Source organism: Staurois parvus, unplaced genomic scaffold (assembly GCF_062004578.1).
Source record: "Staurois parvus isolate SC_StPar_1 unplaced genomic scaffold, SC_StPar_1.0 ptg000892l, whole genome shotgun sequence".
NCBI lineage: Eukaryota > Metazoa > Chordata > Amphibia > Anura > Ranidae > Staurois > Staurois parvus.
The window spans coordinates 316189-329914 of NW_028318688.1; the positions used below are offsets into that span (position 1 = coordinate 316189).

The 13726-nt window shown below is 46.6% G+C and overlaps 1 protein-coding gene across 2 annotated transcripts in view; it reads right to left on the reverse strand.

Annotated features, from left to right (window-relative positions):
* PIGO (phosphatidylinositol glycan anchor biosynthesis class O) overlaps positions 1-13726 on the reverse strand; it is a 72616-nt gene that overhangs the window by 43416 nt on the left and 15474 nt on the right. For both annotated transcript variants that reach the window (XM_089656157.1, XM_089656158.1), the window contains exons 3-4: positions 4747-4890; positions 666-789 (exon numbers count right to left, since the gene is read on the reverse strand). In XM_089656157.1, coding sequence (XP_089512283.1) covers positions 666-789; positions 4747-4890 — 268 coding nt within the window. The remainder of the gene's footprint in view (positions 1-665; positions 790-4746; positions 4891-13726) is intronic.

Consider the following 13726-nt stretch of genomic DNA (forward strand, 5'->3'; position numbering starts at 1 on the left):
CGGCACCAAAACTGCAATGCGGGTGTGTTTTTGATGCATTTTCCATTCATTTTAATAGGGAGGTGTGTTTTTGGTGCGTTTTTTTTTTTAACCGCACCAAACCTGCCCCATAAATGCAGCAAGTGGGATTTTAAAAAACGCAGAGGACCTGCAACGAATCAGTGTGAAGAGTTCCATAGGATTACACGGTAACACATTTTTCTTCTGCTTTTTTTTTAATGCAAAAGCGGAAGAAAAAAAGCAGATCAGTGTGAAAGCAGAATGACTTATTTTTGTGTGCACATTTCCCCATGAGCTATGATCTCTGTAAATGACAATTTGCTTTAGCCGAACCAGGCAAGACTAGGGTGGAAAATGTGGAAAGCAGTGATCAGTCACTAGCAAATCAATATCCAAAATAATAGGTCTGGCCATACACATGTATACAGACAGGGGCGGACTGACCATTTGGAAACTCGGGCACTGCCCGAGGGCCCGGGGTCAGTAGGGGGCCCTATGAGATACCCCTGGTACCTTTTTCATAGGCTTTTTTGAGTTTGGGCAAGGACACAGGGGCCCCATGATCCCCTATTGCCCGGGGGCCCCATGAGTTATCAGTCCTCCCCTGTATACAGATAATCTACACAACAGTCACAGCAGACAGGCTTAGGAAGAGGTCCTTGTACCTTATCATCTGATTCATTTGTGTGAGTTTCTTGGCAGTCTCTGGGTGGTCGGGGCCATGCTTGTGTCCACAGTGATCGACCCCCAGGAAATGAGCAATTACAACATCCCAATCTCCCCCGTCCACTGAGAGAAGAAAAGCAACATGATATAAGACATGACACGTCACAAACTACAGATCATTACAAATTATTCAGTCACAAGTCATTTGGTGGACTGATTTTTTTTTTTTTTTTTTTTTTTACACGTTAAAAAGTGCATGTTTGGCTTGAAAACGAATTAAAACCGACAAAACATTAAAGCAAAGGACCTGATGAATAAAACAATGGTAGCTACAAATGTTTATACAATGTGATATTTGTGCAAACGTTTATCAAATCTATATTTTTAGCAAAAAAAAAAAAATATATTAAATGTAATTTATTGCACACAAATACAATAACATTTCCAATTTTTTGTGCAGAAAAATGTAAACGGATATCAAATATGTCCAAGCCATAAAACTGTACAATCTGTGAAATGGCATCAAACTACAATACCCAACATTGTTCAGAGATGGCTTTTTACAGTGATCCTGATCACTTCTACTAGAAGTTCCATGGCCTGCAAAAAAAATTCATACGGGTACAGCGTTGCATGACCGCGCAATTGTCATTCAAAGTGTGACAGCGCTGAAAGCTGAAAATTGGCCTGGACAGGAAGGGGGGGTGAAAGTGTCCGGACTGGAAGGGGGTGAAAGTGTTCGGACTGAAAGTGTCCGGACTGGAAGGGGGGTGAAAGTGTCCGGACTGGAAGGAGGGGTGAAAGTGTCCGGACTGAAAGGAGGGGGTGAAAGTGTCCGGACTGAAAGGGGGGGTGAAAGTGTCCGGACTGAAAGGGGGGGTGAAAGTGTCCGGACTGAAAGGGGGGGTGAAAGTGTCCGGACTGGAAAGGGGGGGTGAAAGTGTCCGGACTGAAAGGGGGGGTGAAAGTGTCCGGACTGAAAGGGGGGGTGAAAGTGTCCGGACTGAAAGGGGGGGTGAAAGTGTCCGGACTGGAAGGGGGGGTGAAAGTGTCCGGACTGGAAGGGGGGGTGAAAGTGTCCGGACTGAAAGGGGGGGTGAAAGTGTCCGGACTGGAAGGGGGGGTGAAAATGTCGGACTGGGAAGGGGGGGTGAAAGTGTCCGGACTGAAAGGGGGGGTGAAAGTGTCCGGACTGGAAGGGGGGGTGAAAGTGTCCGGACTGGAAGGGGGGGTGAAAGTGTCCGGACTGGAAGGGGGGGTGAAAAGTGTCCGGACTGGAAGGGGGGGGGGAAAGTGTCCAGACTGGAAGGGGGGGAAAGTGTCCGGACAGGAAGGGGGGTGAAATTGTCCAGACTGGAAGGGGGGGAAAGTGTCCGGACAGGAAGGGGGGTGAAATTGTCCAGACTGGAAGGGGGTGAAAGTGTCCGGACTGGAAGGGGGTGAAAGTGTCCGGACTGGAAGGGGGTGAAAGTGTCCGGACAGGAAGGGGGGTGAAAGTGTCCGGACAGGAAGGGGGTGAAAGTGTCCGGACAGGAAGGGGGGGAAAGCGTCCGGACTGGAAGGGGGTGAAAGCGTCCGGACTGGAAGGGGGGTGAAAGTGTCCGGACAGGAAGGGGGTGAAAGTGTCCGGACTGGAAGGGGGGGTGAAAGTGTCCGGACTGGAAGGGGGGTGAAAGTGTCCGGACTGGAAGGGGGGTGAAAGTGTCCGGCCTTGGAAGTGGTTAAAAGAACTGAAATCCAATAAAAATGGCAGATCAGGAAAAGTCAGGCTGAGGAAGAAATGGTCACATGATGCTGGAAGTTCCCTCGCCAGGAAATGAGGTGGGTTTCTGTAGCTCACAGTGTGCAGTGACATCAGATTAAGCAATATCAGTGGCAGGAGAGGAGACGGTACAACTGCGGAGGACTGAAGGAAAGGTTTAGCTTAGGGCATAAGCATGCATGTGAGGAGTAAACTCTGCAAGGTGCAATAACGAATCTCTAGAATGTTTTTTTTTTTTTTTTGTGACTACCTGGAAACCTGTACATAGTTTCTTTGTTAAATCTTACCAATAAAAAATACAATGAAATATCAACTTTGTATTAACCACTTCAATACCGGGCACTTCTACCCCCTTCCTGTCCAGGCCAATTTTCAGCTTTCAGCACACTTTGAATGACAATTGAGTGGTCATGCAACACTGTACCCATATGAAATTTTTATCATTTTTTTCACACAAATAGAGCTTTCTTTTGGTGGTATTTAATCACCACTGATTTTTTTTATTTTTTGTTAAATAAAACAAAAAACAACCTGAAACTTTTGAAAAAAACAAACACACTTTTCTTCGTTTCTGTTATAAAATTTTGCACATAAATAAAATTTCTTCTTAAATTTAGGGTCAAAATGTACTCTGCTACATTTCTTTTGTGACAATAATAATAATTTAATTTGTATTTTTTTTTTTCAAATGTTTCTATTATTTTTTTTAATTTGTATTACATTTTTTCTTTTTTTTTACTATTTTATTTTTCAGCACACTGTGACCAGAACAATACAATGTTACCATAGTAACACTGAACTACTCTGGGCAAGTGATCAGGACTTTTTTTTTTTTTCAACACATTATGATTGCTAATACCGATGTATTTCATTGATATTTGCAATCATTGTTACTGAATGAAACTGAATGAAACTGATTCATTCAGTCTTTTGTTGTGAATAGCTGTGATTGGGCAAAGCTGATCACATTATTATTATTATACAGTATTTATAAAGAGCCGATAGTTCGCTCAGCGCTGTACATTACAAAAGGGGGACAGAACATGTGACAGAACAATACCAATACAGTGCAAAACATGAGGGGATCGAGGGCCTTGCTCTTTGGAGCTTACAATCTAGGAGGGAGGGGATGGTGGCGCAGGAGGAGATAGCTGTGGGGGAGGGAGTGGTAGGAAGAGTGGAGGAGGTCAGCAGGTTAGCAGGGGGTGGGGTAGGCTTCCCTGAAGAGGTGGGTTTTCAGGGTGCGCCTAAAGGAGAGGAGAGTAGGTGATAATCTGATGGGTTGGGGCAGGGAGTTCCAGATGATGGGTGACACCCTGGAGAAGTCCTGGAGCTGGGCATGGGAGGAGGAGACCAGGGAACTAGAGAGAAGGAGGTCTTGTGAGGAGCGGAGTGTGCGTGTTGGGTGGTACTTGGATATTAGGTCGGTGATGTAGTTCGGGGCAGTATGGTGGACGGCTTTGTACGTCAGTGTTAGGATTTTGAATTTGATCTGTTGGGCAATCGGAAGCCAGTGGAGGGATTGGCAGAGGGGGGTGGCGGAGATGGAGCGGTTGGAAAGGTGAATGAGTCTGGCAGCCGTATTCAGGATGGACTGAAGTGGGGATAGCCAGCGGCAAGGCAGGCCAGTGAGGAGGGAGTTGCAGTAGTCGAGTCGTGATATGATGAGGGAGTGGATGAGCTGTTTAGTGGTTTCTGGGGTTAGGAACGTGCGGATTTTGGCGATGTTGCGGAGGTGGAGTCTGCATGTTGCGGAGGTGGAGTCTGCATGTTGCGGAGGTGGAGTCTGCACGAGTTTGTTAAAGATTGGACTTGGGGCTGGAAGGATAGGTTGGAGTCCAGAATGACACCAAGTACTCTGGCCTGCGGGGCGGGTTTGATGGTGGCGTTGTTGGATGTGATGGAGAAGTCAATGGGGGGTGGGGTCCGGGCTGGGGGGAAGACTAGGAGCTCGGATTTGGAGAGGTTGTGATTGGCCCTGTCTGTATCATGTGACTGCCTTGACCAATCACAGCTAACAACATAATTGTATACATTGGATGGCATGACAGGAAGCCATCCATTGTACACAATCGACATGTGATCTGCTATGATTGGTCACAGCTGTCACATGACACTGGCAACGGGCCGGTGTAGTGATATGTCATCGGCTGTGTCCCGTGGACACAGCGGCTTGTTTTCACAGGACGTCATATGACGCCCAGTCACAATGGAGTCTCCCCCGCCCGGCTGTCAATCTGCAATAGGTTGGGCGGGAGGTTAAGTACATTAATTGATATTCTGTCAGTGAATTGTGTCTGGGTCAGCCTTTCACTCACCAGTAGGATAGAGGTGCTGCAAGATCCCATCATCCACCGTGTGAAGGTCTTTCACATTGAAGGAAGAAAAGAAGTAAGACTTGTAGAACTTTTTCGGAAACAGTCCATCCCAGGTATCGTCTCCCATGAACACCACTCTCTTCTCTAAAGAATGACAACGGAAAATAACACATCAATTCTCGCTCTCTTCATAAACAGGTTTACATTGCTTGCCAAGCAGTACAGTCAGCAACCCAGCTAAATGACGGCTAAAAAAAGAGAATATTTACTTTAGGGATGCACCGAAATTTCATTGGCCAAAACTAGCCCTATCTGCATTTGTCCGATAGGAAAATTTTAGTCGATACAGTTGCAGATACAGGGGGCTGTGTGTACTGCAGATGTCCCAGAGGCCCGTTTGGTGAGCTACTGCTAAATGTCATTGCCGTTTTTCAAATGTTATTACCGGCTTTTTTTTTTTTCCTTTCACTAGAACTCCAAGAATGAGCTGTCATTCTCCCCACTAGTAAAGGAAACAAAGGGGCAGGGTCACCGCGTAATGTGACTGGGTGACCCCGCCCCTTTGTTTCCTTTAGCGGCCGGAAGAATGACAGCTTATTCTTGGAGCTAGGCTATGTTAACACTAGCGTTGTCTGCAGGCGGCAGAAAGGTGTTTGGGAAGAGTTTTTACCGCTTTCCAAATGCCTTGAAAAATTCTGCACATTGCAGCATATAGTGCTGTTCACACGGGAGTGTTAGCGTCGCGGCAAAACGGACGCCTCTGGTCGAGTCAGGAGGAGTTGAAGCCTCCTATTCAAGTCTATGGTGCCACTCCGCAAACGCCTGGCCGGCGTTTGGGGTGCGGTTGCGAGGCGTTTGCGGAGCGTTAAGACCATTCAAACTTCATTATAGGCATTTGTGGGGCTTTTTTAATGCTTGGCAAACGCCTAGCAACCGCCGCTAAACCGCGCATGCGCAGTTTTTGGAGCGTCTGCGGAGCATTAAAAAAAGTTTCACAAATGCCGGACCAACGCTTGCCAAACGCTATAGGTGCGTTTGGCAAGAGTTGGAAAAAAAGTCAAGTGTGAACGAGCCCTTACAGTGAAGGAAAAAAAAAAAGCCGGTAATCACATTTAAAAAACCAGCATTGACATATAGGGGTTTATTTACTAAAGCTGGAGAGTCCAAAATCAGACTCCCTTCTGCATAGAAACCAATCAGCTTCCAGGTTTCATTGCCAAAGCTTCATTGAACAAGCTGAGGTTAGAAGCCGATTGGTTTCTATGCAGAAGGGAGTCTGATTTTGGACTCTCCAGCTTTAGTAAATAAACCCCATAGTGGCAGGCAGTGAGGGAGACTGAATGTATACACTGCTCCCTCACTGTATATACAGCTCCTCTCCTGCCCCCTCATTGCACACACTGCCCCCCCTAGAAAGAGGACCTATCACTCATATACTGTCACAAAGGGGACTACTGGTCCCTTATGTGATAGCAATAAAATTATAAGTTAAAAAAAAAACAAAAACACATTAAAGCAAAAAAAAAAAAAATACAAAAAAAAAAAAAATTAGCCTCCCCACCCGCACATACGCAGATATTTCAGTTTTCGGCCACGTGCATTCTGAATTTTCGGTATCAGTTTCGGCACCACTAATTTACTTATACAATTCTCTTTTCAGCCTGAGAAGAATTACATGCAGCTAAACTAAACAGAAAGAATAGCTATTATATAATGAACAAACTTACCACCCCTACCCTCTTAAAAAAAAATTATAGCAGCTCCTCCTCTTTACCGTGGGCTCCAAAATCCCCAATGGAGGGAGTGATGTCACTGTGATGGATTTGGTAAAATGTCTATTTCATTTCATATTGAATATATATATATACACTTTTTTTTATACACATCTTTTTACATATTTACTTTTATACTTTAATACTATTTCTTTCCACACATTTATAAATGTTTAGCATGAATACATATGTTGTGTGAATATTTTCTGCCTGCTGGGCTTTGTGGTACTTTAAGAAATCCTTGCTTAAGAAATATTTGCTCACAGGAACAGACCCCCTCCCATCGTGTGATTTGGAAGACAAAAGAATGTTTTTCTCTTTTTAAGATAAGACTGAAGAAGATCACACCTATACCATGACGGAGATTGTTTTCGTGTAAAGTGACCAATCAAAGACTAATATAATGCTTATGCTGTTATCACGTGATGTTCCCATCATTTTTCATATATAAACTCACGGTTTAATTTCAATAAATTAGAGAGAAGTTTTCACAGACCAAACGTGTCAGTGTGAGTTTCTTCATGTGCGCACATTCCAAAAGCTGGCCAGCACCATAAATTAGGACAGGAACAGATAAGCACTGGACGATTAGGTCCACAACTAAATCAACTGGTGCCGAAACCCGGGAATTCTGGGTAATGAACCTGCAGCCAGCCGACCTCAAAAGGCATTAAGTGTCAGTCAAACTGGACGGGACGGAGATTGATCGCCTCTGGAGCATGGTAAGATATATTTTGCTATCTTACCATTGCTTATCCTGTCTTTGTTGTTGATTCATACCTGTGCCTAGTACGGCTGCTAAAGGTCACTAAAAGCAGGTAACCTTGCTTGCCCGGAGTTTATTTAAATATATATATGTATATTTAAATATACAGCGCTGAGCAAACTATTGGCGCTTTATAAATACTGTATAATAATAATAATAATATACCTGCATGTGCTTATCTGTTACCTGGGTCTCTGTTGTGTGTTTTTATGTATCAGTCTTGAGGTGGAAGAGGAGTGGACCTACTGAGGGTTTTGACACATAATTTCTCTTGGGTGTGTGGTAACCTTGTGTGTTGACCACAAGAGAGGAGGTGTCGGGTTACGCGTCACTGTAGTGTGACAGCGTGGTGCCGTAACCGTGTTTGTGTGGGTTACAAAGAGTTACTCAGTGATCTGTACTCTAGCCCACCAAGATAGACTGATATGTCATGTCCTAAATGTGTGTCTGGTTTAATGTTTGCCATTCATGAAAACGGTTGGGGTTTGTTAAGGGTTAAAGAGATAGGATATAGTCAGGAATTGTTAGGACGTCATCCTCTGTTTTCTGATTTGCCTGAAGTGTTAGTTTTCCGCCTTAATGTGCATTACCCTGTAAGGGGGGGTATTGGGAAATCAATTCAGCAGATAGAAGCAGAGGCGAGAGAGGGGGGGGCATAGTATAGAAAGGTGCCCCTGCCAATTAGAACAGCTGGAAGATTGTGAACAGAGTGAGCAGCAGCACGTGAAGAGTCTTGGGTTTCTTTTAGGAAGACCAGAGACAGGAGGAGATGGGTCAGACGCTATCGGAGAAAGGAATGTTAGCATGTGACCTGGTTGCACAAAGGGAGGGGGAGCAGTATGTGAAGGGATTAGTTAAGTTAGTGAAAGTATGTGGAATCACAGATAAGGGGGGTCGTTTACAGCCGGAAGAATGGTGGAAATTGATAAAAGAAAAGAAAGGTGTATTAGTTGATAATAATTTATTGAAGACAGCGGAAGCTCGGTACAATGTAGCTAAAGCTATACATAAAGAGCAGTGGACAGAAGAGGTATTGCAACAGGGAGGGAAAACTGTTTATGTATACCACCAATGTGTTGACATTGTGAAGGAACACCCACCGCCCTATATTTGGTCTGCAGACACTGGGCTCCACCCTTCATCTACCACCCTCTCCTCTGTCCTTCCTGCCCAGCCCAGTGCACTTCCTGATGGCAGCCATCTTGCTGCACCTGCACTGTCATTTCCTGCCCAGCCCAGTGCACTTCCTGATGGCAGCCATCTTGCTGCACCTGCACTGTCATTTCCTGCCCAGCACACTTCCTGGAGGTGGCCATTTTGGTACACCAAATCATATTTCCAGAGGGCCTATGCCTCAAGTGAGCCGCCTCTACCCAGTGTGTCCGGTTTTACAAGCCGATGGTACATTCTACGTACCGCCGGATGTGCCACGTGTCCCCACTATGCCAGTGCTTGAACCTGACACGACCGCTGGTCCCGCAAGAGACAGTTTTGTCTCCAATAGACCAAAAGGAAGTAAACATTTGCACTTAGGGTCAACCTGGTCAGACATATCTTCTTTGGATGAGGAGGCCACAGGTCCGGAACTTCCTACGCTATCCGCATATGCCTCTCCAGATGCCCCTCTTAGGCCACAGGTGACAGGAAGGACTCCTCAGGCAGGAAGACTCCACACCCCGGCAGATGCACCGGTCCTGTATGTCATCTTTACTCCGTCCCAAGCCTCTTCCCTGGTGACCACATTGCCAGACCCCGAAAAGCAGCCCATGCCCTTTTATCGCAGGATAGCTCAGATCCAGAAGACATACTCGGCAGCCTGGAGAGACCTAGTCAGCCTATGTGAGATAAAGGCAGGAGACTCATACTGGCCAATAATGGCACGAAGTCTTAACAACACCTGGCTTGTCGATGACAAAGCCTTCTCCTCTGGACTGGAATTTTGTACGCAATTGCATGACTGGGCCAAAGAGAGACTGGCCGATCAAGCCACCACCCTTCAAGATATTACCCAAGATAAGGCGGAGTCAGTAGAAAAATTCTATACCAGATTATCCCAGGTCTTCTCAGACCTGGGATTCAGCGCATACAACAAAGCCCATAATCAGATGCTGTCATCAGCCTTTGTTGCGGGGCTGAGGGAACCAATACGGAAGGGTCTTATCATGGCTAGGCCTGAGTATCGTGTGGTGCCCCTAGACACTCTGCTGTTGGTGGCAAAAGGCCTTGAATCATCACAAGCTACCAAGAAGTCCACCCCTATTATGGTAGCAGATCCCTGGACACAAACCTGGCCAACGGCCTCAGAAGAAAATAAGCCCATTTGTTTCAATTGTGGCCGCCCAGGACACTACAAGAGGAACTGTAGAGCCCCTCCCAGACGTCGACGGCCACAGTGGAACCAGGACGCATACAACCAGCAACAGTCACAACAGCAACATCAAGCTCCTGTGCCCAGTGCGAATCACCTGGATCTTCTGCGCTAGGAAGTGGGCAAGCCTGTGTCATCCCCTATCTTGGCAGTGTCTTCAGCTGGTTCAGGGGGCCCGTTAGCAAAAGTGACCTTACCTATTGAAGGGCACCCAATGACATTCCTAATTGACACAGGTGCAGCCAGGAGTGTGATCAGATCAGAAGACCTCCCAGACCACTCATACCTTTCTGATATAGATATATCCTGCGTGGGGGTAGATGGAACCCCACGGTCTAATCCTCTTACCCGACCTTTACAGGTTGGTCTATTCCCAGACTTGCTGGCCCGGTTTGTCGTGTCTTCAACATGTCTCCTGAATCTCCTGGGAGCTGATGTGCTATCTAGGCTCCAGGCCTCTATCACATTCACTCCTGATGGCAAGGTGGTTATCTCATCACCACTAGAAGTAGAGGACATGTCTGCACTGTGCTCCATTCCCCTTCTGATGGCACTTCAAGAGATCTCTACCACCACCATCCCAGAGGATGTGCTGAGCAGAATCCCAAGTTGCCTATGGTCCACAGGATCCGAAGATATTGGATATTTAAGGGTACCCCCAATTATGGTGGAATTGAAGCCAGGAGCCCCCCTACCCAGGAAACCACAGTACCCACTGAAACCAGCGCAATCCGAGGCCATTTCAAAGCAGGTCAAGTCCCTTGTGGCAAATGGTGCACTCATACCTTGTACCTCTCCATGCAACACACCTTTGTTCCCGGTGAAAAAGAAGACACCTAAGGGGGAACCAGAGAAGTACAGGATGGTACAGGACCTCCGAGCAGTGAATGAAGCCACCATCTTAGAGACACCTATTGTTCCAAATCCCCACACTTTACTCACAGGGGTACCGCCAACAGCAAAGTATTTCACCGTGGTGGACCTGGCAAATGCATTCTTCAGCGTTCCCTTGCATCCTTCCTGCAGATACCTCTTCGCTTTTACCCATGAGGGGAAGCAATACATCTGGGCAGATATGCCACAAGGGGCGCAAAATTCTCCGAGCCAGTTTGCCAAGGCGATGACCACCATACTGGACACGTGGCAAAAGGAACATTCGGCAGTGGTCCTTCTTCAATATGTGGATGACCTTCTCCTCTGTGCTGATGACCTGCCCACGGCTAAAGAAGCCTCGGAGAGTTTACTATGTTATTTGGCACACTAAGGCTGTAAGGCTTCCAAACCGAAGTTGCAATGGTGCTCTACAACAGTCGTATTCTTGGGCCACTGCCTCTCACATGGAACAAGGCATCTTACGGAGGAAAGAGTTAAGGCCATCCAAAATCTGCCACTGCCGCTAGGCCAGAAGCCACTCCATGCCTTTCTTGGCCTCATATCCTACTGTAGGTCATGGATTCCTGATGCTTCTTGGTTTATGCAACCACTCTACGATGCCCTCAAGTCTGAGCCCTTCCATCTGTCCGAAGAGGCCGCCTCCAACTTTTTGGCTCTAAAACGCTTACTTTCTTCAGCCCCAGCCCTAGGTCTACCAGACTACGAGAAACCTTTCAAACTGTTCGTGTCTGAACGCCAAGGCCATGCCACAGGAGTATTGGCCCAGTCCCATGGCGACCGCCTACGACCCGTAGGCTACTACTCATGCCGTTTAGACCCAGTGGCTAGAGGAGCACCGTCGTGTCTGCGTGCAGTTTTCGCTGCTCAAGCTCTGCTGGATAAGACCTCTGATATCGTACTGGGACATGAACTTGTTCTTCTGGCGCCGCATGACATTGCTGCCATTTTAAACCAAGTCCAACCTAAACATTTGTCCACAGCGAGGCATCTTAGACTACAATGTTCCCTCCAACTTCCTGATAACGTCACTCTCCTACATTGCCAAACCCTGAATCCGGCCACTCTCCTCCCAATTGCTGAGGGGGGTAATGAAGGTAATGAAGAAAGTGGAGAGGATAATGGAGCCACTGAGCCTCATAACTGTCTTGAAGTGATGAAAATAGAAACCTTCCATCTTCTCACAGTGAGTGAAACACCTCTGCAGGACCCAGACTTCACCTTGTTTGTTGATGGTTCCAGATATGCAGACGATGGAGGCAAATATCATACAGGATTTGCGGTCACTACTGCAGACACAGTCCTACAGGCAAGAGCCCTATCACCAGCAATATCTGCACAGGGAGCTGAACTTCAAGCACTCACAACAGCATGTCAGATGATGGAAGGAAAAAGGGCCAATATCTACACAGACTCCAGATATGCCTTTGGGGTGGCCCATGACTTTGGACCCATATGGAAGGCAAGAGGATTTATGACTGCGGCAGGTACGTCCATAAGACATGGAGCAGCCATTGGACGATTGCTGGAAGCACTCCTTCTACCCATTCAAGTGGCTATTCTGAAGGTAAAAGCTCATGGGAAAATAAACTCCTCAGAAGCCAAAGGCAATAATCTGGCAGATTTGGCGGCAAAACGAGCGGCCATGGGACCACCAGAAATGGAAGGAGAGGTGACCGGAGAGTGGGAACCAATATTCACTTTACAGACCTTACCTGTGGACAGAAACTACCTCAAGGAACTCCAAGAAGCAGCAAGTCCAGAAGAAAAAGAGAGCTGGAGACGGAGAGGAGCTATTCTCAAAGACGGTCTGTTTGAGTGCAACAAGAGGCTTTGTTTACCCAAGAATATGTTTCCAGCTGTAGTCCAGTGGGCACACGGAGCAGCCCATCTGTCAAAGAGCCTCATGAACTCTCTCATCAACAAGTACTATATAGCGCCTGGAATTACCACATTGACAAATAATTTTTGCAAAACATGTGCCACCTGTGCAAAATGTAATTCGGGACGCACAGAGAAGACACCACAGAAACACTTGGCCAAACCCCTATACCCTTTTCAAAGGATACAAATCGACCATATCCAGATGCCAAAGAGTGGGCGGTTTGAGTACGCCCTAGTGGTGGTGGACATGTTTTCCAGTTGGCCAGAGGCCTTTGCTGTAACCAACATGACTGCTAAAACAACTGCGAAGAAACTCCTCACTGAGGTTGTATGTAGATATGGACTTCCAGAGGTGATAGAGAGTGACCAGGGCCCCGCTTTCACAGCTTCAGTAACCAAAGAAATATGGGCAGCATTAGGAGTCACTCTGGCGTTCCATACCCCCTATCACCCCCAAAGTAGTGGAAAAGTAGAAAGAATGAATGGCACTCTGAAAGCCAGAATGCTAAAAATGGCCCAAGAGACTGGCATGATTTGGCCAGACAGTCTGCCTATTGCCCTATTTAGTGTCAGATACACACCAAGGGGAGAACACTCCCTATCCCCTTATGAGATTTTGTTTGGCTCAGTCCCCAGACTTGGTTGTTATTTTCCACAACAGTTGCAATTACAATCTGATGTGTTAACTAATTATGTGACTGTATTATCACGTGAATTAACCCGTATCCATGCCCAAGTGTTTTCTTCCATTCCAGATCCTGAGTCAGATACAGGAACTCACAGCCTATTACCCGGAGATTGGGTATTAGTAAAGAAATTTGTGAGGAAACATTCCCTTGAGCCAAGATATGATGGTCCATTCCAAGTTCTGCTGACTACAGCCACTTCTGTCAAGGTGGCCGGGAAGAATACTTGGATACACGCCTCCCACTGCAAGAAAGTCCCAACCCCTGAGGAAAAGGCGTCATCTACACCATGATGATTGTGTTGTATATCCTTTTTCTAATAAGTTTGATAGAAGCTCAGCAGGTGACTATCACCAAAACAGGTGCTCAACAGGTAGCCATCACTAGGATGAATGACACCTTCATATTCTGGTACAATTCATCCAACACATATGTGGCTGCGTTCACCTTTGATTTTTGTAGTATGATACCCATATATTGCAATAGTCGTAGACCGGGATGGGCACAGCGGGCCTGTCTGGTGGTCAACTCGGATCAGATATACATATGTATACCGGATGATTATTGGGGACCGAACTGTGCCCATTGGGGATCAGTGGGATGGAGTACTGGA